Consider the following 25,402-nt stretch of genomic DNA (forward strand, 5'->3'; position numbering starts at 1 on the left):
CTTGAAAAAATGAGTGGATGTGGCACTTGAGGTTTAGTGGTGAACATACTGGTGGTGTTGGATTGACAACTGAACTTGGAAGTGCCCACTTAACCACAGCACTGCTCACACCAATCTGTCTGTAGTAAGGAAATGCAGTCACGGAATCCCAGCCTGGTTTGCATTGGAAGGGACCTTAAATCCCATCCAGTCCCACCCCTGCCATGAGCAGGGACACCTTCCACCAGACCAGGCTGCTCCAAGCCTTGTCCAACCCAGCCTTGAACACTTCCAGACATGGGGCAGCCACAGCTGCTCTGGGCACCCTGTGCCAGCACCTCCCCACCTTCTCCCTCACCAGAAGAAGCTCCTTCACCACACACACCTGTATCATCTGTCCCATTTCCTTTTTGCTTGGCATTTTAGCTAAAGTATCTAATAAATTATAAGACAGTCTAATGGCAGTAGCAGAAGGCAACCAGTTGAAGACTTCACCTTAGTTCTCAGAAGTCCAGAATTCAATACCAAGAGAAAAGCACCTATTTTCAGCATTGGTTTCCAAAGCATTGTACAAGGGTGACAGTATTCATCACCTGTGTACTTGTTCTGAAAAGAAAGGCACAGAGAAGCATTATCAATACCCAGAACAGCCCCAAACTCACTCACTCTGCTATGTTCAGGTAGCCACACGATGCCACTGCATGAAGAGGGGTCCAGCCCTCAATGTCTTGGTGGTTCACATTGGCTCCATTTGCTACCAGGAACTTCACCATGTCCAGGTTTTCATCAATACATGCCTGAGGGAGGAGAGGAGAGGATGTCCAGGGGATAGGAGGATTGAAGGGAAAAGGAAGAGAGAAAAAAAATAATGTATTGATGTTAAATCAAATGTACAACCCTCATTGGCAGCTTACTGGCAGCAGGCAATATCTGGGTTGAACTTCCCATGCTGTGAGCAATCACACCTTTAAGCTTAGGGTAACTTCAATTTGTGAATGAAAACAAATTAATTTCAGAACTTTCAAAAATTAATTGTAACTCAGACTTCCCAGATAGACAACCTCTGAATTTGCTCAAACTTCACTTTTTACCACTGATCTCCCTCCTCTCTCCCACATAGTTCCCTCTCCACAGCGGGGACACTGAAATGATGGATCTGTGTTAGTTTTAGGTACAGCATCAAATCCCTCTAAGCAAGCCAAGCTGTGTATTTATTTAGATTACACTGGTCCTCAAAATGTCATTGAATAAAGGTTGTAACAGTGTCTTGGGCTGTACAGCAGAATATGACCAAAAGTATGTATTCTATCACCATCTGTTGAAACCAGGTGGGGCAGAGATCCTTATCTCTGGGGGAGATATCTCCTGTTAAAGGGCCATTGAGTCCCATTACATGACTGATAAAATTCCATCATCCCATTGGGAGATGCCCCACCCAGGGGCAGGAGCCAAGCATTTCCTACCTAGATAAAATCTGAGATTTGAAACACCAAGGTAGCCTTTTTCCACTGGATTCCAGAGGAAAACCAGAACCTTCTACATCATCACTGGACCTTCAGAAGAAAATTACACCCCTCTACAGGAGCACTGCTCCAACAGAACCACACCTGTCACTGCAGGAGGACTGCAGCCACCATTTAATGGGACTGCTGCCAACACCCTGACTGACTGATGGGGTGTCAGCTTGGATTCTGACTCTGTTGCTTTGTCTTACTGTATTTTTATTTTAATTTTCCTAGTAAAGAACTGTTAATCCTATTCCCATATCTTTACCTGAATGCTCCATAATTTCAAAATTGTAATAATTTGGAGGGAGGGGGTTTACACTTTTCAATTTCAAGAGAGGCCCTTGCCTTCCTTAGGCAGACATCTGTCTTTAAAACCAAGACAAACAGTGAACACCATAAGGCCTCACTAGGGGCAGGAATAAGAAAGGAAACAGCAGCTCCAGGAGCCAGAGTAAAGCAGCTTGGTTACAGAGGTAACCATTGCAAAAGCAAGTTCTAGAAAACTTAAGAATTTCTTTATTCAGCAGTATCTTTTTGTTTTCCTGAGTCTGACACAGGAAACTTTCCTTGTTTGTTCTACAGCCCCATAAGCTGATGAAGAGAATGACAGCCCTTGATTAGTATTCATTCCTGAGCATGCATTTGTAGAGAGCTCCCTGCTTTGAAGCTGCCAGAAGAAAGTGTAGCTTGATTTTCAAGTCTCAGCAGTTCTGTTGAGTGGAATTCCTCCTTCCTCAGCTTCCTGGCTCCAGCATGTTCTGCGTTGCATTTACCATTCACCGGAAGCTGCTATTCAAGGATGAGCTGGCAACTTAATACACACATCCAAATGTGTGAGTCTCTCCTCGGAAGCACGGGCCATGACCAGGAAGTGCAAGGACTGCTTTTTACTACATGTCCATCCCCAGGCAGAAACACAGCTCCTCATTACTAGAGAGGGAAACAGCTTGTCCAGAATTCCTCCAAAATGCCAACATCTGATCCTTTTGTATGGCTTGATATGGGCACGTATATTGTTTATAGCAGTCAGGTGACTCCCAGATGATCCACTTAAAATGAGCAGCACTGACTATCGATCCATTCCTGTCCCAGTAAGGAATAAAAATGAAAAATCCTCTCAAAACAATACCCACACACCTCAAAAAGACACAATCCTGGTTTATCAACAAGTTCATCTGTGCTGCATTGCTCATACCAAAGGAGAGACACATCCTGGAATAGGACAACTAGCTCTTGCTATTTTTACTGCAAGGTTGATCCTTGTGGAATTTTTACAACTCAGGGCAGTCTAGGATTCTCAGTACAAATCCCAAACTGCCCGCTTAGGACACAATCACTCCTCCATTTGCTTGGTTCACAAGCAGCCAAGCAGAAGCCCAGCTTTGAAATCTCCAAGGAAGCACATTCCTGATAACGAACTCCTAGTGCAGGTATTTGGCAAACATGAGACAACACAGGGAACATCCATGAAAGGATGCCCCAGGAGCAGGCTCAAGTCCCAACTGAGCCCGTGCTGAATCGTCAGTGTGGTTCTTGGCCATGCTTTAGACTGGTTTACCTGAACCTTGACCAGAAAAGCAAAAGCAGAAGTCATATACTTCAGGGCCTGCTCCAAACTCAGAATGGCTGAGCCCAATCTGGACTGGCTCCATCCCCACCGATCAGTCCACCAACGCTCTCCCACCCTCAGACCCAAAACAGTTTCGTCCTGTGTTGGGGCCTGGCCTGCCCTGACCACGGGATGGTGTTGGTGAAGTGGCTAAATAAGTAATAAAGGGACGGAAATGACTAAAGGGCTAGAAACTGAAAGCTTTAATATAAGGAGAAATAAAAAGGGGGAGCACAAGGGCTCAACATAAAACATAAACCAAAACGCCTGCTCACAGCTACCTCAAAGAAATAAAGTCCTTGCTCCCTAGAAGCCCAATGTTTGCAGGTCTCTGTAGCTCCTCTAAAAGACTCTGAAATGGGGTTGATATCACTTATACAGGCTATGATGGAATGTTCTAGAAAGCTTTCAGCCAATCACAGACCTCTGTGGAATCTTTATTTGCATGGTCACTCCCAACCATTCCCATAACCCTTTTCTTCTCGTTTACTTCTCACCATAGCTTGACTGGATGTTAGCTATCTTCACTTCTCAGGGTCCAGGCCCTAATGCTGTTAATTGCTGTGTAGCCAGTCCACAGCCTGTCCCCACCAGGATGGCTTGCAACAGTCGTGTCACTCCTGCTCTGAAAGGCTTCTCTTAGATTATTTCAAAAAGTAAATTTGGGGGGAAAAAACACGAAACAACACAAACAAAAAACCTTGGGGACTGAAGAGCATCTTGATAAAGTTGGAGGAGCCTCAGGTCCAAGCATGATGGGGCAGGACATGGTTACATCTTAGCAATGTGGATGCAACCAGGTTCTACCACCAGCCTCAGGAAGCAAGGGTTTGGTCTTTCAGTTTATCTGGTCCAATCCTCTACTCAAAGTAGAGGATTAGTATGATCTTGTTAGATCATACTGCTCAAGGCCTGCTTCAGTTTAGTCTGTTGGGATGGAGACTCCCTGTCCCCGTGCGCTTCACCATCCTCTCTGTGGGTAATTCTCACAATCTAATCAGGACTTTCCTTGCGACTTGTTCCTTCTGCTTCAGCAACACAGATGTAGCCTCCAAGTCTCAGGAGGTGATGAGGGCAGGAAACACCAGGAAACACAAACTAAACATTCCTACTGTCCAGGAGAACTACTGTGTGCCCAATATGCATTTGATTAATTTTAAGACGTACCATAGAAAGGATAAATGCCTGATTTCCATAATCTGGCAAACTACACAAATGAATCTATAAATGTCTTCTTTCTGTACCAACACATAGAAATGCAGCAGGAAGGTAAAAGATGTGATGCATGCAGAGGTGGGCATGGAAACACACAGATCCATAATAGTACCTCTTCAGCTCAAGGAGAAATTCTTTGAGAATCCAAGTCTGATACTGCAAAGCTCAGATCTAATCTCTGTTTTACAGCCACTTGTATTTATTGTGATTTACTTCAGGGTTTTCCCCAACACACTTGAAATAAACTGTACATAACATCTTCTTGATGAGTTACTTATATTTTGACCTGGAAACAGCACCACAGTGTTGACTTCATCTGAAAGCATATTACTCTGGAAATAGCCAGGAAAGGTTCACCCACGCAATGCTTTTCCTTTGGGCACTATCCCTTCTGGCTGCCCATAACAACAGAGCCTCCCAGAAGAATTTTATCAGCTAAGGCAGCAAGGTGGATGGATAATTCCTGCCTGTGCACTCTCACTACTCTGCTGGGTTTGTTCAAGTGTTACCTGTAGCTTGAGTGTGAATCTAAATTTAGACTGAAGAATGTTCCTAGAGTGTGAGCTTTCTACATATTTGATAGAAAATTATATTTACCCTGGTCATAAATACATCTACTACACCTGCATATCCTGGGAATCAGCCAAAGGAAAAGTACAACTCTTGTTCAAGCCATGATAAATGGAACTCTAAAGTTAACTGCCTGTTTAAATGCATAAAAGAGCCCCTGTCACTCTTTTAAATTTCTCCCCGTTATTGGCCTTTCTGTTGTGCTGGTCCCCACCATGCCTGGTTCTGATAGAATGCATTCTAGAACCAGCAGGATGATGGGTTCAATCCCCAGCTGTTCCTACACTGAAATCTGCAGTGATTTGCCTCTCCCGGCTCCTACAGACAGCAATCCATGATTAGGAGTCAGGGCTCTGTGGGTGTTGACAACACCAGGGACTCCAAAGGGAATTAGGACCATGTAATGCTTGCTATCTGCACATACCACCAGTAGAAAGCCAAGTGCAAAGATGAAGTATCCTTAATGGAGCAGCAGAGTATCCTTTAATATGTAAGAGAAATAACCCTCCTCCACTCTTCTGTAGTTCATGAAAAGCTGCTTTTCAAAGTATGTGATCAAGAAAAAGCTGCTTTTCCACATATATGATCCAGCCATGGGACACTGCCCTGCAAATATTGATTTTAGCACAAGGTAATGACACACAGGAATGAAACTGAGACAGAGTACAGCAATACAAACAGGTTTTTTAAGTGACAGGTACGACCTTGCCTACCTCAAATACCAGAATGCAAGATTTTTTTGCATTTCTGTATCATCACATGTAAGTAATTACATTGGCTGAGATTTGAAAAAGTGAGGTGGAAAAGGAGTTTCCAAAACCAGCATTTGACAAAAAAGAACTGAGTAATTTCTGTTCAGCTCTAAAAATCTCATCATGGTATCACAAAAGAAACTGTCAGGCAAGGGATTGTTTTCATAAATTTTTAGTGAAACACCCTAAAAGAACACACTTCTCAGAGCTTAACATGATATGACGTTTTTAACACAGAGCAAGAATTATGAGGTCAACAACTTGGATAATGTGTAAAATTGGTAACTTCTAAAGATCTTCTGAACTTTAAGAACTTTAGAAAGCCTTTTAAAAATGTTACAAAAGATTAAATGGCAACTTTCATGGGTTGCAATGCATTTCTGTGTGTACTTTTAAGGTATCAACTGATTAATACTTATGTTATCAGGGAATTCATACTCGCACATACATTAATGGTATTAATAGTTTCATACATGCCATCATTTAACCAAGATACACATTAAAGATCAAAATTCTCACTATTTGGAAGTACTTAGGGCACACACTTTTCCACCTAAAATTTTTGACAGCCCTGACTGCTGGTTCCCCTCCAGCACATCTCTGCTGCGTGTTTTCTTGTGCAAACCTAACAAAATAAAGCACTGTGAGCCAGCATGTAAGAAAAACATCTTTACTGGGGTTCAGGGGTACAGCTCACCTTCAGGCTGAGACAACTGAGTTACCTGAGGTTACTGAAGGAAGAAGAGGACAAAGAGGAAGTAAAGGGGTAGACATGTCCTCCTTTAAGTACTACTAATCCTCCAACGTTAAATTTAGGAACGTGGATAAGTTTAGTAACCTGAGAGGATCTATTGCTATGCAGAGTTCTCCTCTCTTATTTTATCCATCATTCCTTAGGAACACGGTAAGGACCATGACCTTGGGAAGCAGAGTCACAAAACAGACACCTGCACTCAGCCCCCAAAGGGAAGAGAGACAGTCAAAAAGAGTTGGTTGAGAAATAATATTGCCTTTTTGGTGTATAGTTTCTTAATGTTAGGAATTACTCCCTTTCTTAAACTGCCCTTGGCATAGGGCATGAAGAAAAATAGAGGGATAGGCTTAATTCTTTCCATTTCAGGCCTTGCTAACCCTCAGCTGCTTGGTTCACACATTGAAGAGGATAAAAGCAAGGTTAACTACAGAGCATAGCAATTTTGTCTTTAAATTTTTAATTCCTTTTTTATCCTCTGCCTCTGTCCAATCTCTAACACAACCTTCAGGTTGATGTGACAGGGTGGGAGTACAGGGTAAGTATCTTCCCCTCACATCATGGATCTTCAGCAGGCTAATCTCTTTCCATCCCTGTATTTTTCCTGGCAGCTGCTAAGCTTCAAGTGCCTCTGGAATGGTACTAATGTATTACAGTTTTAGCAGTCCTTGATGCAAACCACATCCAGTACCCAGAATTACCCACTCAACATGTAAAGAAAGTTGGCTCATAGGATTTAAATCCCAGGCATCGCCGGGCAAGTCTCCATCCCCAGTTCATGGTGTTCCTCCAGTTCCTGGCAGGACATGAGCATTTAGCAGTTTTTCCATAGGGAGGAAGTGCTCAGTTTCTAAAATTTGCAGATACGGCATATTAACTTCCCCCTTTTGCAGTGAACAGGTGGAGCCCTTTCCAGCCAGCAACGCAGCTGGCTGAAGATTTCAGTTTTGCCAGGAGCTGTTGCCAAGGTATTCTTCTTCCAAGCATGGAGTTTACATTACAGTAAGGAAACAGGGACACTAGGAAATGGGACAGAACAACTTGGCTTGTCTGGCAAGGCTTGTCCAACAACCAGACAAAATCTGATTTTATCTTGAATGAAACCTCATTATTACAATGGTGCTGTGTTTGTTCTTTCCTCCAAGCACCCAGAATGCACAAACACCACTGAGCCCAGATATGTATCTGCTCCAAGTATCTGGCAAGGGTTTGAGTTGCATATCTCCTGGGCATCCCCTGGGACAGAGACTGGAGGATCAGGGAAGAAGCCAGATGGGATGCGACTGAGGGTTCAGAGGACTGGGAATCGAGCTCCAAGAAGGTGTGAACAGTGTGACACTACTCACTTTCTAGAGGTGCATCACATTTAGCAAAGCCCAGGACTGCTGTTACATTCCACTACATATTAGATACACACAGGATAGCAGTGAGGAGAGCATTTAAACCACCTGACAAATTCCTAAGAAATTGCTTGGGATTGGTTGAGAGGAAAAAGAAGTATACCTTTTCACCTCTATGAGGAGAAAAGTGGTTACAAACCCAGAAGAACATGGATGCCAGGCAGTAACTACACATCCACAATGCTGTCACATCAAGGTGATTGCTTTCTCTGCAACTTGCCCAACTGTCTGCTTTAACAGAAATGCATGAATAATATTCAGTGCAGCTGTTTGCAGGCAGAACAATTCTGGCCAGGATGCCAGTAAGAGCCACATCCTGCCCTGTGCCTGTACAAGGTGCTGGCTCTGCCAACAGCAACACCTGTAACAAGGGGAAACCTGGCTGGGAGTACACAGTGCTACTCCCTGGAGCCCATAGTCAGTTTACAAATAATACGTCACATCTGCCAGTGTCATATGATCGTGGGATAAAGCAGCATGTAGGAGCTTGGCATCAGCCAGCCAGGAAACCTGTAGTAACTGCTGTGGGCTAACTTTGGCACTATTTAATTCCCTGGTGCTCCCTGTGTGGTTGGCTATGATTTGAAAAAGAGAAGCCATGCATCTGCTCCAGGAACAAGGAAAATGCAGGAAGGGGAAAGCAGAAAGGTCTGCATGTTTGGCTGCTGTGTTACGTGTTTCTACTATGAATACCCCTGTCTTGTGACAGAACCCAATCTCAATGACTTCACTGTGCACAAGAGTGAAAATATCATAATCCTACCATGTCAGATCTTTGGGCAGCAATCCCCATGGTTCCTGCATGGAAATCATATTGGCAGTTCCACTTGTCAACACATAAATGTGATATGTAGACTGCCTGCTCAGGCACACCCTGGCTTTTGAAATGAAATGTGAGAGATGCCAGGCTAGGAGAGGCCATGCTTCAGCTCTTCTTGATTACTCCAGGAAAATCCCATCTCCAGAGCCTCCCAGCACTATAGTACCTCTTGCCCTGTGCAAAATGCTGCTGCTGATGCTAAATCAGATTGCTCATGAAACCCCCATTATTAGTTCTTCTACCAGACTCCTCTCCCATCTAGAAATCAAGTGTTGAACCATGTTCAAAGCTCTTTACATGCCCAGCCCTTCCCTAAACACAGTTTGCTTCCCTCAGTACCATCACCGATTGAAATTTCAGCAACTCCTGAGCCAAAGTATTGACAAACACCTCTGAGATTCTCCCATGCAACCACGGTGAAACCACTTACAATTCAGATGGAGAGACCCTCAGAGCAGGAGACATCTGCTACTGCTTGAAGAGCACCCAGCTCTCAACACATCCCAGTGTCAGTCAGGTACAGACAGAATAGCAACAGATATACCATGGAATCACTGCAGTTGGAAAGCACCTCAGGAGATTCCTCATCTAGTGCCTCCAGCGTCAGCAGTGAATTCTCCCGGCCCTTCTGAGCTATGGATTTGTGTGTGGATTATCATAAGGGTGTGCATACATATCCATATAGACATTCAAAGACACATTTATTCCTTGAAAATTCAGGGAATTTTATAACTGTGGGGAAGGACTAAAAGACATAGATTTGTGCAGCCATTCTGATCCAGACTTGACTCACCTCCACAGCTTTGATACTTTATGTGCCTTTTGCCTCCTACATGATGTCCTCATGCTGAAAACCTGATGTAGACTTGTTTGAGTGACAGAGGCTGCACCACCCAGGAGCTACAAAAAAATTCTGCATTAGATATGGGGTGAGAAAAGTGGGCTTTGTTCAGACAAACCAAGGGGAGGCAGCACACTCAAATTATTAAAAGGTTTGCTTTGTGCTAAGTGAAGAGTCAGAGTGAATAAAGACTATCAACAGCAGTAGTCTAGAAGCAGAATGGTTTCTGAGTTCATGTAAGTGCAGTCTGAATTCAGCCCAAGACCACCACAAGAGCCCCAACTGGGTTAAACCCAGCTTGCCAGGGTTCCTCCTGCCCAGCCATGTGCTCCCACACCTTGCCTTTCACAGGATCAGTTTCATCCACATTTTCAAAATGTAAAGACTTAAATGTGCCCAGAGGGCATTGCTTTTCTAAGCTGGGTGGGATGTGTCTGTCCTTTCCCACTGCCTGCAGACCAGCACAGACCCAGTGACACCAGGGTGAACTGAACCCCACCCTCCAGGACTGACCTGCAGCCACAGGACAACCCTCCCGGAGCCAAGATCCACCAGGTCACTCACTCCTTAACAAAAGCTTTGAGAGGGTTTTTTTACAACTTTTTTTCTATAGGACTGGTGTAACAAGACCACTTTGAGAAGTTTTGGAAATGGTTAAAGGGTTCCTGCAAACCAGAGGCAAACACTGACAAAAGCAGCACCATTAACTGTTACACATTGGGCTGAAAGCACTGGCAGGCAACTCAAGTCATGCTGTCACAGCACAGCCAAAGGGATTAAATGACAAGACTCACTTCTCGACTGTTCTCCTGTCCTAAGTCTAAAATATATGAAACAAGGTTAGCTAGGAGATAGAGGGACTCGATATTCCAGTACATGCAAGGCAAGAGTAAATATGTGATGTCAACATACACCTCAAACCCACAAACAAAGGCAGGGCTGATGACAGCTGAGCAGCATCAGGGTTAAATCTGGAGCACAGAGAGAGGAGTTCACAGAAAACAAAGGGAAAAGCACTCCCAAAATAGTCTGGCAACTGTCAGCACTTGGACTGTCAGCACTGGAAGGTATGACCTTGCCATGGTGTCCCATGATCACAGCTCTGCTCTTAAGGGGCTTCTGTCAGAACTGGCACTGCCCAAAAATTCCACCTCCAAGTGATCCCCGTATCTCTGGTAGCACAGATTACACTCACCAGTGATTTGGGGAACAACAAACAGCTCATACTGGTGCTCCTGCAAAACCACAGAACATTTCCACCTTCTCTATCCTCAGCTTCTGCGTGCCCTGACACTCTGCACGGGCACTTCTGTACCACCAACCTAGCTTTAAAATCCTGGCAAATCTAATTCTGAAAAAATCATGTAAGAACCAGGAGAAAGAGGTAAATTCTGTTTTTAAAAGAACAGGGGGAAAGGGAACAAAATAAGATAAAAAGATTCATTTTCTAGTCTGATTAATTAGCTATGGAGGTTCATTTTTTTTAACAGCATCTGAGTATTACCTCTCAAGTAAGCAGGAAGAGATATGGATTATGTCAGATTTTTCCATTGAAAAAAGCCCCCCACACAATGAGAAGTACTCAGCAGTATCCATGTCAGTCATCAGAAGAAACCAGCAACAAATCTCTTACAATGATTAGCCCCACAAAAAACCCAGCAGAACACATGGGAAGAGAGGAATACGTGCAAAGGCATAATTATGCCATGAACGTAACGTTTCCAAGATGAAATAGCAGCATGAAATGTCAGGTGGAGAAGTGCTTTGAATAGAAGCCACGTTTTGAAACTATTTTGAAACTCCCCACACCTTCATATATGTACTAGGGTCATCAACTTATTTACAGGGAGTTCGACGTAAATATCTCCTGCACTAAAGCAGAGATGGCTTGGCTAAATGTCTGTGAAATTGTTTAGAACTGCCAGGACTCCTGCATGTGCTGCAGTGATGGTGCTGCCAGTGAGTGCTGAAGCACCACACTTCGCTTTCTCCCCGACTGCTCAGGACCTGCCCTCACCCGGGCAGCCCTCGGAATGCCGAAGCTTCCAGCTCAGCTTCTGTGAAGAAACAGGAGCCACTGTGGGAAGGAAAGAGAAGGTCAGCTGGACATGCACACTGCATTACTGAAAGGGGAGGGAAATGGGAAGAAAGCTACATTGCTCTGCTTTTGCTAGGGTGACAGGCACAGGCTCACAGGATTGCCAGCTCTTTGCCCCTCCTTGAACATTTCTAACCAAAGAGCATTTCAGCAAACCTAGGAAGATCAGCACTGACCACACAGACATGGATTCATTATGCAAAGAGCCCCAGGGACGAGGGGATGGTAACAGCCCCAGGGCTGCCAGAGCTCAAGGAGGGTTTAGACAATGCTCACAGAGTGAGATTGTTGGGGTGTCTGTGCAAGGCCAGCAGTTGGATTCCACAATCCCTTCCAACTCGGGATCTTTTATGGTCCTATGAACCCCTCTGGCCTCACCGTATTTGTGCTCCCATCTGTCCAGCTACTTGCACTGAATTCACCTCTCATCCAAAGAGGACCCAAGATGTTGATTTTCCACTTCCACAGTGCTTCTCCTCTGCAGCCAATTGATTGGTTTGCCATTTGTGTTTACAGCCCGCAACACAGCTCTAACTAAACCAGCACCAGGCCACGTGGGACTGACTTTAAAATTCACTCTAGAGCATCATTTTACTTCCTTCCTTTTCATCATCATCATCCCACTAGTTCCAGCATGATTTTTAATTCCCATAATTTCAACAGCAGTCAGAGGCTAATGCTTTGTACCATCTAAGAAGAGCTTGAAATGAGTCCAGTATGTGATCAAATGCCAACACTAAAAATAAAGTCTTTCTGTCACTAAAAAGCAGGGACTGCCAGTTTCCTAATGGTGTGGAGCAGCATTGGCTTTTCAAGTCTCACCAGTTGAGCCACTCTGACCACTAAGTATGTAATTTCTCTTCCCCTCAGCCAGCACTCCCTGGCACTTGATCAAGACAGTCTATATAAAATCTTGCCCTTAAATTACTGAAATTTTCATTCCTGCCCAAAATAACTATGTTTCATAATTAGAAAGCTCACAAGCATTTCACTCCTGTGTGGAAAATGGAAATGTAGGTACTGCAGATTTGCTTAGCAAAGAAATGTTCTGAAATGCTAAAAATCCTTTGTCCTGACAGGAGCTCCATCAGAGGCTATACTGCATAATTTAATACAGTACCTACAGACCTCATTTTTGCAACACAAGCAAATACAAACATGGTTCTGCCATCATCTCTATAACACATCCTAAACTTCCAAGATGCAGCCTTAGATCAGCTTCAGCCAAACCAAGGTAGTGTCCTTCAGCCCTGGGTTGACACTCACCCCAATGCCTTGCAGGGCCACTGGTGGTGGCTGAGCAGCATGGTATGGCCAATGACAAATGGGAACTCTCCTGGTGAATAATGGGGGAAATAAATTGTAAAATCACTTTGTGGCCCACTTGGAAAAGTGGGTCCACTCACACCACGCCTGCTGGAAGGGCAAGGTGGGGTGCGAAGGCCAGGCAGGGTCCCTCTGCTCTGGCAGAGAATCCCCTGCAGGAAGAGCCTCTCCCAGGTCTTCTCCTACCCTGGCAGAGACAAGGAAAAACAGCTGCAAATTATTTTAGCTACAACTTGGCAAATTAAAGGTGAGATTTGTGTTGCCTAACTATAGATCTCAAAGGCAGACAGAAAAATCTCTGTGGATCACTCCAGGATTTCTTTAGTCTCTGCCATGGCAGGATTTTGCAGGAGGCTCTGCTGAAGCCAGGGCTGCCCTTGCCCTGCCTTATACCCTGCCAGCAGACTGTCTTCCCCAGCAAGGGCACCAACACTCATTTGATACCCCACTGAGCAGATCCAGGAGCTAAACTGGCTCACACTGGGACCAGACAAGCACTTGCACTGCTATGAAAGGCACATGACAGGAGCAGCAGGAAGGGCAGGACTGAGACAGTCTTAAGCTGCCACATAATATCTTGCTTATGTCACAGCAGACAGCTCATGCTGCCTACAGTCCAGAGAAAAATGGATTTTTCAACACAGAAAGCATTCAAGTCACTCCAGAGTCAGTACTGCTTTTACAGAAACCAGCTCTACCTAACATCAAAGTTCATGTACAAGAAGTTACACGAGCTCCTGCAAATGCCAAATATGTTCAACTAGCACTAAGTGACTAGAAAGCAGTGGCTGTGAGCAGAAACACCTCAACACAGCTACAGATGAAGAACAAGAGGAAATTCCTTGCAGTAACTCACTGTCAGTTTATTCAAACACAGACAGGCCCTTGGTTTCCGTGCACATCCCTGTCTTGCAACCACATCAAGTTTTGTTTCAAGATCTGAATTTTACCTTTGTGATCAGAAAAAAAGAAGGTGGTATATAAAAAGAAAAACATACAGTCTGTAATTCTATTTATTCCTTTTCCTTTCCAGCCTGGCAGCATGCAGAAAAGTGCAAATTTGCTACTCTGCAGTTACATATTCAGTGGCTAAAACCTCTCTAAGGATCGATCAGTCCACGTGCTCCTAGAGGCAAAAATCATCCCCAGACAGATGTGTGGCAGCTCACTTGGGCACTTTCCAATACCGTGCCACTCAAAGCCTTCTCAGCCAAGCAAACAAAGGGTTTTCTGAGTTTTGCCATTGTTCCTGCCCACACCTGAAAAAGAGCCTGGCATCCACCATGGCTCAACGGTCACAGTCACTACTCTCAGCCAGACAAGGCTCCACATCAATCAGAAGACACAGAATTTTCTTTGAAGCATAACAAATGATGGTGCTGACAAAGAGGGAGCTGTATAAAGAAATCTTTCTAAAAATAAAGTGATTCCACACTATTCCTGACAGGCTCACATATACAATTTTGCAGCATTTCCATTTCTAGTGCCATCACTGGGATTTGCAACATCACTTGCCCAGTGCAACTTTAAGGAAATGTATCCTTTTAAATGCTGCTGAAACCTTGATATAATTAGACATTACAGCAGAAGTTAAGCTAGGTATTTTCCCAAAACACAGCAAATAAACCTATCAAAACATAGTATTTTAAGCCTGGACTACAGCTGGTATTTTTAGTGAATCAGGTAAAGGAGAACACACAAATTAATGGTCCTGTGACAAGTGTCTGCACATCCCTTCACAGAATCCCAGACTGGTTTGGGTTTGAAGGGAACTTAAAGCTCTGGAGCCCCTCTGCTCTGAAGCCAGGATGGGAGAGCTGGGGCTTTTCAGCCTGGAGAAGGCTCTGGGGAGACTTTAGAACCACTTCCAGTGCCTTTAGTGGCTCCAGGAGAGGCAAAGGCAGGGACACCTCTCACCAGCCCAGGTTGCTCCAAGTCCCATCTAACCTGGTCTTGGACACTTCCAGGGATGTGCCATGGTCTCACCACCCTCACAGCCAAGAACTCCTTCCCAACATCCCATCCAACCCTTCCCTCTGGGAGTGGGAAGCCATTACCCCTTGACCTGACATTCCAGGCCCTTGTTCAAAGTCCCTCTCCAGCTCTCTTGGAGCCCCTTGAGGCACTGTAAAGAGCTCTAGAATCAATTAGCCTTCTCTTCTCCAGGCTGAACACCCCCAGCTCTCTCAGCCTGGCTCTAAAGCAGAGGTAAAAGCTTTTCAAGAACTCCAAACACTGGAAAAATATGTACGTTCAAGGATCCAATTTGTATGAGTTTCCAAATGCCAACCACACTTTCAGGCAGAGCTCATTTGCATTTGCCTTTATTCAAAGGAAAAACAAGAAAAAAAAGAAATCAGTTGACACTAGGTTAGGGCTGCTCAGTCACAGCAAGGTGTCTTTGGGTTTTTTTTTATTCCTGTGGGAAACAAACTAAAGCAAATCTCAGCACAGCCACCAGTAACAAAATCCTTCACTGCTGGTTTCTGAGCACATTGCACTCCTGCTTCCATCAGCAGTCCAAAGAAAGGGCAGGAACTCCATTCTGGTGATGTCTGTGGAAAAGAGAGGTGGTGGCCAACATAGTACAGAGAGCACCGAGCTGTTAAAGAAAATGACCTGTGGAATAAGGTCACTGCAGAGGGAGAGGAGCTGCTTGACTGCCCTGTGAGACTCACAGGGTAGCTGAGTGTGCCAAGGATGTGGCCATGCACTGCCCCTTGTTAGAGCACGACAACAGATACCTTTGGTAGTTTGAAAGATGAACACAACTAAGATGTTAACTTTCCCCAGTGAAACGCATCACATTTCAAGTCTGATCAGGAACTGTGGCCTCTATGATGAAAGAAATACAGACCTGATACAAACCTTCATGTGTTCCTCAGAGTAACATAAACCCAGTTATTGCCTTAGTGCCACACACATGCCCTGCATGGCTGAGGTCCTGGCAGCCCACTGTGAACTCTGTGTGAGTGCCCCAACAGGACTTCAACAGTGTCACCCAGATGGCAGATTCTGAAAAAAGGTCACAGCCAGAAATGGTGGGAGCAATGAAAGCATCCAGTAAAGGAAGGGCTGGCAGAAGAGCAAACTCCCCACCCACCAGGAACACCAACTGAGGTAGCTGCCTCAGCTTACAGGTGAACTACAGCATTTACTCATCCCTGAAGTAAATCAAAACCTGTGGAAATCCAGATGCAGGATGGTAAATTCTCTGCTTATTGCACTGTCTCCTGACCATGAGTCTGCCCTGCAGGTGGGTGGCACAGGAAATCCTCAGGAACAGTGTACTACAGCCTGGCTGGGAAACATGAGAATTAAGGAGAGGGAGAGGGTTGTCAACAAAGCCCAGCTGCCAGAGGCATGGAACCTATTGTCTGAGTGGATAAACCCAGACCAGAGAAAGCCACCAAATTAATCATAGGGATGGAGAACCTCTCGTACAAGGAAAGGCTGAGGGAATTGGGATTGTTCAGCCTGGAAAAGAAAAGGCTTCAGAGTGACCTAACTACTGCCTTCCAGTTCCTTACGGGAATTTACAGGAAAGAAGGGGCAAGACTATTTACAAGAGCATGTAGCAACAGGACAAGGGGGAATACGTTCAAATTGAAAGAGGGCAGGTTTACATCAGATCTTAAGAAAAAAATTACTTACAGTGAGGGAGGAAAGGCCCTGGAATAGGTAGCCCAGGAAAGCTGTGGATGCCCCACCCCTAGGGGTGCTCACAGGCTGCAGCTCTGTGAAACCTGGTCTAGTTGAAGGTGCCCCTGCCCACGCCAGGGGGGTTGGAACTAGATGTGTCTTCAAGGTCTCCTTCCAACCTAAACAATTCTATGGTTCCTGCTGAAGAGTAAAGAGACACAAAGAGCATCACATAGAAAAACTTTCAGAGGGATCAAAATGCAGCCCCATCTCTGTGCCAGCTGTGAAGGAAAAGCTCAAATGAGGAAGCAGTGAAATGATCCTTGGGAGAGCAATCCTGTGTTTGTTTCGCTGCAACATGACTGCAGATCCCCAAGACCGTGGATGCACCCCTGGCTGCAGGCTGAGTTCCCAGCTTGAAGCAAAAGCAAGGCCATGAGCAGGTAGATTTCAGGCACAAGTCTGGGCAGGTGGTGATGGCCATGGGATGCAGATGAGTTCCCTGCTGCAGGCACGGCAGGTGCACAGCCAGTGGAGGCTCCAGAAACTCAATGGCTTGGAATAGGAGGTGGACAGCAGCATTGCTTAGGCACCAGGACTGCTTGGGCAGCACTCCTGGAAATCACATCAAGGCTACATGTATCAGAATCATAATCTTCTGAGCAGCAATGGGCCCTCCTGAATCATAAAGTCCAACTCCTAGCCCTTCACAGACACTCCAACAATTCCACCCTGCGCACCCCGAGAGTGTTGTCCAAACACTCCTGGAGCTCTGGCAGTCTCGGGGCTGTGCCCATTCCCTGGGGAGCCTGGGCAGTGCCCAGCACCCTCTGAGGGAAAAATCTTTCCCTGATATCCAAGCTAACTCTCCTCTGGTGTAGTACTAGACAAACAACAAGTGTGTCACTGTATGACTAAGAAGATGTAAAGAAAGTCACTGAGAAGCAAGGAAACTCCTGGAATGGAGAAAGGGAAAGATTTCACCAAACCCAAGAACCACCAAGCTGCTGGGGTCACATTAGCAGATGGTACAATGCAGAAGAGCAGGTGTGTAAGAAGTTGTGCTAATCTGGAAAATATTCACCAAGGCTTTCACAGAAGGAAGTCATGTGACAGAAAGCCACTGGAGTCTTTTGAAAAGTAAATAAGCATGAAGATAAGGAAGGGCAGATGACACATGACATTCACCTCACATACATGATGTGATGTTTTTGGGGTGTCCTGTGCAGAGCCAGGGCACAGACTTGATGACCCTTGTGGGTTCCTTCCACCTCCAGAGATTCTATGAGTCTATCCAGAAAGATTTTCTAAAGGATTCTCACCAGCCCCTCACTGCAGCTCCTGAAGGCACTGAGCTGCCCTGATAAGAGGGAAGATTCTTGCATGTATTTTTATGATGAGGAGACCAGAATATGAGATAGATCTTCTTTCTGGAGAGCTCTGCAGAAAGCTCTCCTCTAGAGTCTATGCTACCAAATGTTCTACATAAAGGACCTGGAAGAGTAGGGGATCAATGAGGTAAAGTTTGCTGGTGAAATTATTCAAGAGGTAAAGCAAAGGAAGAACTTGAAGAATCTTACAGTACTGAGCTGATAAAATGCAGTGCAGATCACTGGAGAGTGAATCACAGGCACAAAATACACCCAACATCATGTAATGAAATGAAAGGCTCTGAGCTTCAGGAAAAGCTCTTAGGATTATAACAAATAGGTGTAGGAAAATATCAGCTCCAAACTCAGAAATCAAAGCATATTGTAGAAATTACATGGAGCAGAACAAAACAAACCATAAAATATCATTAGGCCTCTATATAATGCACCAGATTTTCAGTATCGCAAGAAATTCTGGTCTTCACAATTGAAAAAGATACAAGACATGAACAGGACACGAATAAGCTCAGCTTAAAAACTGAAAACAAAACAAAACAAGGAACAAAACCTACTTCCAAAAAATCCAAACAACTTACCGCATTTTCCAATAGCATTTTTTAAGAATTTTTGTGGCATCACAAACATGTTTTACACTATTTCTGGGGTACCACAGAAATAAATTCCTTGGGGGAAAAAAAAAAAAACTGGCTGAAGATTTCAGAAAGATAAAAAGAGAACAAGGTGTAAAAGATTTAGGGAAATCAGGACACTTGTTTCACATTTACTCCCCACAGCTGCTACCTTGACCCACTGCAGCTACATAGCAGGGATAGGGCTGGGTAGAGAATCCACAGCCTGCAATTGCCAGAGCCAGTGGCAACACTCCTCCAAAGGTCCCACCAGCACAGACTAATGAGGCACAGCTCTGTCCCTCCTGTTCAGCAAAAAGAGAACCAGAGATCACATTTTACTGGTGAGAGATGAAACCAATGCAGAGAAGGTGGAGAGCTCCAAAGAGAAGAGCCCAGCCTCTCATAAACGGCATCTCTCAAACATTTTACAATTAAGCAAAATAGGACTACTCCTACATTTAGGTGGGAGAATCTAAAGGCAAAACATGAGCATAAAGGACACAGTACTGGGGAATCACTGAGGAGGTGAGAGCAGCCCCAGCACTACTGTGCTGCAGCAAACACTGGCCCTGACAGCTCCCATACTGCTTCCTGTGGTCCGTCTTCCACCACAGTATTCACTGATGCATTGTTATAGCATCAATGACTGGGACGATTCCTGTTAATCTAGCATTTCCATGCCCTCCTCTCTGTCCCCAGCAGGTAATTGAGGGCTGGCTGAATGACTCAGAGGAGTGCTGCTGAAGCAGGAAGCACATCGGCCATGGCTCCAGCTGAGCCTGCTAGGTACAGGGGCTTCTTGCCTTCTGGGGGAAGGGCACACAGGTGCTTTGTGATGATGTTTAGGAAGGGATCAGTTGTCTTTTTAGAAAAGCTCTGATGAACCTGGTCATGTCTCAGTACAGAGGATTGAACTAGAAGGGTTTCTGTGACCTCTTCCAGCCACAAGTGGAACTCTCCTACAGCAACCATCTGCCCTTACCAGCAAGACAGCCCAGGCTGGTTTGTGGGCGAACAGCAAAAGGCCAAACACATGGCAGCAGAAGAGGCGCAGGTTTCAGCATCGTACCACAGAAGAACTACCCAGGCACCGCTCCAAGTGCTGGAGATAGTGTTATAAACAGGCCAGGAGACAAACCTCATTCTCAAAGGCCTTTATTAGGACAGCTATGTGTGGGGGACTCGAGGGGCTGTGCACACCGCCACTGCTCCCATGGGATACCACTGAGGAAGAGGTGCAAGTCAAACCTGCTGCTCACACCGCAGAGTCAGGGGTTCCTTCCTCATGGGGATTCCCAGGAACTCACTCTGGATTTTCTTGTCTGGGGGGGGGGGGGGGGGGGGGGGGGGGCATCCTGTCATGGTGCTTTCTAGGTGGTGGTGAGGTGATTTTGGGAAGATGGGAACTGTCCACACATAGCCTGGTGATCTGCACAGTGAATGGTGGCTCTTGTAGATTTAGATCTCGTGCCCGCTCGTTGCTTTTAGGAGTTTTTGGTGTTAATCAAACTTCCGCCTTAGAGCAAAGCATCATGGTAGTCTCTCAATTTGTTTATTATTGGGTGACGTCAGTGGTTTGATGGGTAAGTGGGAAGCAGCCGAGGCCTTGCTTGACGGAAGGTGAGGGGGAAACTGAGGATACAGGAGTTGCAGGGGAGGGTACAACTCTGAGTCCAAGAGACTGAAACTGGGGAGTACAGATTCAACAAGAACAGCCTAAAACAAACGGTAAGTAACAACACAACACATAATACCCAACCAGACACATACCACAGCCCGAGGTTTATCTATTTCAATAGCATTCCAAAGCATTAAGAAACAAGTTTAGACAACATGGAAAAGAGGTGAATGGTTAGACTGAGACCAGGCCTGCACAACCCATTAGCAGGACAGGGGCTGGCTTCTTCTCCCAGGCTCCAAGGGACAGGACAAGAGGAAACAGCCTCCAGCTGTACCAGGGGAGGACATCAGGAAGAATTTCTCCACAGAAGGGGTGGTCAGGCATTGGAAGGGGTTGCCCAGGGAGTTTGCCCATTTTTGGAGGTGTTTAAGGACCAACTGGACAAGGTACTCAGTGCTTTGGTCTGGCTGACAAGATGAGGTCACAGGTTGGACATGATGATCTTTGAGATCTTTTGCAAACATAATGGTTCCATGACTCTATGCTTAAAATAAATAAATTATTAAAAGAAGCTAGTAGCTTTGTCAATAATAGGTATCACCAAATCTCTAGGACTCTGAAGGTTTGTTTCATCAGCACACTGTAATTTAAAAGATGCAGCAGTTCTTGTTTAGGCCAGGGCTTGAATTGAAATCCCAAGCACAATTTGCAGGAAGCTGGGTGTGCTGACAGCACATGGATTCCCTCCCAAGGACTACAATCAATGCTTTGTTCATTGTTCACTTTCTGCAACACAGAACAATTTTCTTACAGATTAACAGCACCTAAACTAAATGGAAAAGATTTTGAGGACTGAGTTGTAGACTGCAGACAAGCCAATACTTGGAGTAACTGTAAGACAGGATTTGGCTGTAAGTGCAGGGCTCCATCTATAGCAGCTATTAATATAAGGGAACAAAAATAACTCTTGCAATATGCTCTGAAGTTCAAACCCTGGCTCTGCTGCTGTACAGGTTGGCACAGCCCTGAAGTCTCTCATCAAGAGACACACACATTTACCACTTATCTTTTTCAGCATGAGGGAATGCTTGTTCAGAATGACTCAAGTGATATTCATTTAAAAGACAAACCATTTAGGGCTGTGAAGGTCAAATTCTGTTTGTCAGTCACCCAAGAATGAAAAGAAAAGCCAGTGTAGATGATGAAGGAAAGAGAAAATCCGTCCATTGTGTGAACACCTTAACACTGGTCAGTCAAATGTATCAGTTCAGGCTACTAAGAGCCAGGAAGAGAAAAATGCTCAAAACCTCCTGGATTAGGGAGATGATATCCCACACATATACATATTCTTTGCAGTTTAGAGGACACTATTAAATATAATCTTCATGCTGCTGCAGCAAGTTACCCAAAAAATTCAATAAAATTGCCCACTAAGCACAAAGCAGAATTGCCACCATTTCTGCAGGGTAGTATAATAAGCCCTGTAAAAAGCACTGGATTTTAATTTTAAAACTTTTGCTTTAACATTTGAGAAGGTTTTTTGCCATACTAGTTTCCCCCATCTTATTTTCTCTTCTTGATTCTCACCTGCAATAAATAATATTTTTTAATTGCTCTTTATATCTTCCACCCATCCTAGAGCTTGGCAATCCAGTTTAACTCACATAGTTAAAATTTTACCTACCATGCAGATTCTGAACACTTTGAAGCTTTTGGCATGAATTCTATCCTAAAGCAATTAGTTCCACAGCTGAATTTTACACTGGATGAGAAAAAGTATTTGTTTTAAAACTCTGATGTTCTGAAATTCTTCTTTGTAAGAAAAAAAATAAACATACCTAATGCCACGTTACATAGAATTTTGGAAATCTTGATCATATCTGTGCTTGTGGCTTTCTGGCAGTCAGAAGGAACCACAGAAGTTTTGCTCTTTCCTGGTATAGAAAGCAATCGATGACTTTGATCCCCTTGCTGTTATTTCCCATCTCCTTCCTTAACTATTTTTTTTTTGAGATGGTAAAAAGAACTGCACATACTAATCTGCACCTGGGCACAATGCAGGTTTTTCCAGCCTGTGACAGCTGGATTGGAAGCTACTGCTTCCCCACAAACATCACTCCCCATTTACAGACCAAATATTGCCAGCCATTTTATCAGTGAATTGGCCAATATTGACACCCTTCAGGGCCAGCTCACACTTCACTATCTTGACTGTGCACGAACCTTTGCAAACTGTGACCTCGCTCCATATTCCCTTTCCTGTCTCACATAATGGTGTGCACAGCAGCACAGACTCCAGAGGAGATGCACAGGGTAACTCTCCTTCCTCCTGCAAACTGACCCTTTATCGCCAGCCTTCGTTCTCTCTCTTTCAGAAAGCAATTAATAAGATCACTTTACTTCACAACAGCTTTGTTTCTTTGAGCTTCCACAGAGGGATGTTGTCAAAAGTGTTCTGGAAATCCAAACATACCATCTCCACCAGATTTTTCCTCTCCACATGCTTGTTGCCTGCTTTGGGTTCATCATTTCCCAGGTTTTTCCTTGAGTCCCTTTTGGAAACTGTCACTTCCTGCTGACATCCCCTGGTAGCTGCTTTAAGTGATACATTACATTAATGGATAACAGCTCAGTGACTTCATGTGCCAGTTCTAGCTGATGCTGAAGACCTGACACTTCATTTGTCTGAACAGTTCTAGAACCTCTTCTGTCAATACTACAGCTTAGGAAAGCTCAGAAGGCTGAATTTTATATTTTTTTATCTTTAAGAGATCTTGTACAGGAAAGACTGACAGCACACAGCCCTGGTATCACTGAGAAAGACTACAAAACAATTCAGCACACAATGCCAAAAGTGGGACAGATCTGCCATTTGAAACTATTTTGTTGAACTGCATGCAAGACTCAGATTCTCCCAAGACACTCCAAAAAAATACAAACAAACCCAAAAATGGACACTGTGTGGTCCCTGAATAGAGCATGTACCTATTGTAGTGATTTATGATAGAGAGGAGAATGCACATAGGCCACAGCATATGAAAGATGATGTGCCACAAGGAACAATATACCATTATTTCCATTTTGAAATAATTGGGATTTAAATTCCACTAGACCATCAATTTTCAATTTTCTTCACTGGAAGTCTTGTTTCATAGATCTAGTACATAGACATTTGCAGCACTCTTTGTCTGCAGCAAATATGCTCATCCTCATGCACCCACCTCTCCCTGTAAACCCCACCTTCCAGATCCAGGTGTCTGGGAATAGGGAAGGGGTGCAAACCCCAGGAAAGGTCTGGGTGATGTAACCTGAAATTCGGAAGGTTCATGCCTGGAGCGTTTGCACAGAGGGCTGACACACCAATACTTGAATACCTCTGTCTAGAGCAGTATCTTGGGTGCAGCTCAGATTGCACTGGGGATCACAGAATCACAGGACGGGTCAGGTTGGAAGGGACCCCAGTGCCTCATCTGGTCCCACCTCCCTGCTCTGGCACAATCATCCCAGAGCACATGGCCCAGGATTATGTCTAGATGGGTCTGAGATATCCCCAGTGAGGAGACACCACACCCCCTCTGGGCAGCTCTTCAGGTCTCAGGCACTGCCCAGGGAAGTTCTGTCTCATGCCCAGGTTGAACTTCCCAGGCATCAGGTCCTGCCCATTCCTCTTGTGCCAGTGCTGGGTCACAGGGAACAGAGCCTGGGCCCTGCAGACACTGACAGACAGGAATGAGATCCCATCTCAGTTGTCTCCTCTGGGAGCTGAACAGCCCCAGCTCCCTCAGCCTTTCCTTGGCAGGGAGATGTTCCAGGCTCTTCTTCATCTCTGCAGCCTCCACTGGCCCTGTTCCAGGAGCCCTGGGTCCCTGCTGTCCTGAGGAGCTCAGACCTGAACACAGCATTCCAGGTGTGCCTCACCAGGGCTGGCTCACCTGGAAGGACAGGATCCCTCCCTGACCTGCTGGGAATGCTCTTCCCAATGCATGCCAGGACACCACTGGCCTTCTTGGCCCCCAGGGCACCTGGATAAAAAGCAGACCCCCAAGGACCTTATGGGAATCCTACTGCCTTTCAGCTTTCCACTGAATTAATCAAAATAATTGACAGAGGGTCTGGGAAACAAATGGCAGTTTGTACACAAGTGACATAGGGTCTGGCAACAAGCTCAACAGCTCCAGGGCAGTTTGAACCCTCAGCCCAGCACTTTGGTCCAGAAAGCATCTGGGCAGCCATGAGCAGTACCTGGGGATGCAGAGTGGCAAACACATGGTGGAACTGCCCAAGACCAGAAAACAAACAGTCCCACCCAGCATTATCCAAAGGAAAACAGAGCCACAAGCTATCAAACAGGGCTGTTATCCTCACTGGTTCCTTTCCCTCCCAGACAGAGGCTATTCCAATTGGTTCAAGAGAGGGACTGCAACTGCCAAGCCCAGCTCTCCCGTCACTGCCCTGCTTGCTGGTCTCCAAATCACAGCAGCCACTGATTCCTACCCACCAGCCCAGTTTCCTTACCCACTGACAGGAGCAGGGCTTTGTCACTCAAAGCTACTCAAACCCAGCTCCCCAGGGTGGCACACGCATTAGTTGAGCACAGGGGACTGACTTGTGACAAGCCCATGAAGTGCTGAGGTTAAGCAAATGGGACGAAGACAGTCTTTTCGCAAAGACCAAGCTAAACCTGCTGACTTATGGCTGTTCAGTCTTGAGCAGCCAATACTCACAGGCTGTGCATCCTCCCCAGAGCCCAGCCCCTACCTGGTGCCTCCTGCAGCCCCTTCCAATATACAGATGGCACTGAGCAACAGTTAATATCTGAAGTGCAGGAGTGATTAAATTGGTAGCTGGACAGAAAGTAAAAAGGGCTCCACTAAAGTGGGCTCAGAAGAAATGTCTGTTCAGCTTTATAGCATTTCCTACAGCGTCAGCACACTGTAGCAGTGAGAAGCATTCCTCAGCAACTGGAAAGAATTGCTAAGTCCATTAATAAAATTAAGACAGCCAAGTTCAATAAGAGAATACATCCAGCCTTAAGAGACACTGATGTCTGTACTGCAGGATGGGGAAGAAACATTTACCAAAGTGGGAGCAGAAAGCAGAAATCCACAGTCTTCATCTCTCTTGGGAGACATGACCTAGCGGCACTTCTGATTGCATGTCTACTCCTGAAGAAAAGACGTCATGACATGCCTTAGAACCGCTGCTGGCAGAAAAGCCCTTTGGAACTGATGGTGAAATCACTGTGCAAGTTTGCACCAAAAAGTAGGG

General features: G+C 45.2%; 1 protein-coding gene across 7 annotated transcripts in view; it reads right to left on the reverse strand.

Annotated features, from left to right (window-relative positions):
• Positions 1–25,402, reverse strand: part of PPP1R12B (protein phosphatase 1 regulatory subunit 12B) — a 148,640-nt gene that overhangs the window by 111,984 nt on the left and 11,254 nt on the right. For all 7 annotated transcript variants that reach the window (XM_062509641.1, XM_062509640.1, XM_062509642.1 and 4 more), the window contains exon 2: positions 646–776. In XM_062509641.1, the coding sequence (XP_062365625.1) occupies positions 646–776 (131 nt within the window). The remainder of the gene's footprint in view (positions 1–645; positions 777–25,402) is intronic.

This window comes from Cinclus cinclus, chromosome 27 (genome assembly GCF_963662255.1).
Source record: "Cinclus cinclus chromosome 27, bCinCin1.1, whole genome shotgun sequence".
NCBI lineage: Eukaryota > Metazoa > Chordata > Aves > Passeriformes > Cinclidae > Cinclus > Cinclus cinclus.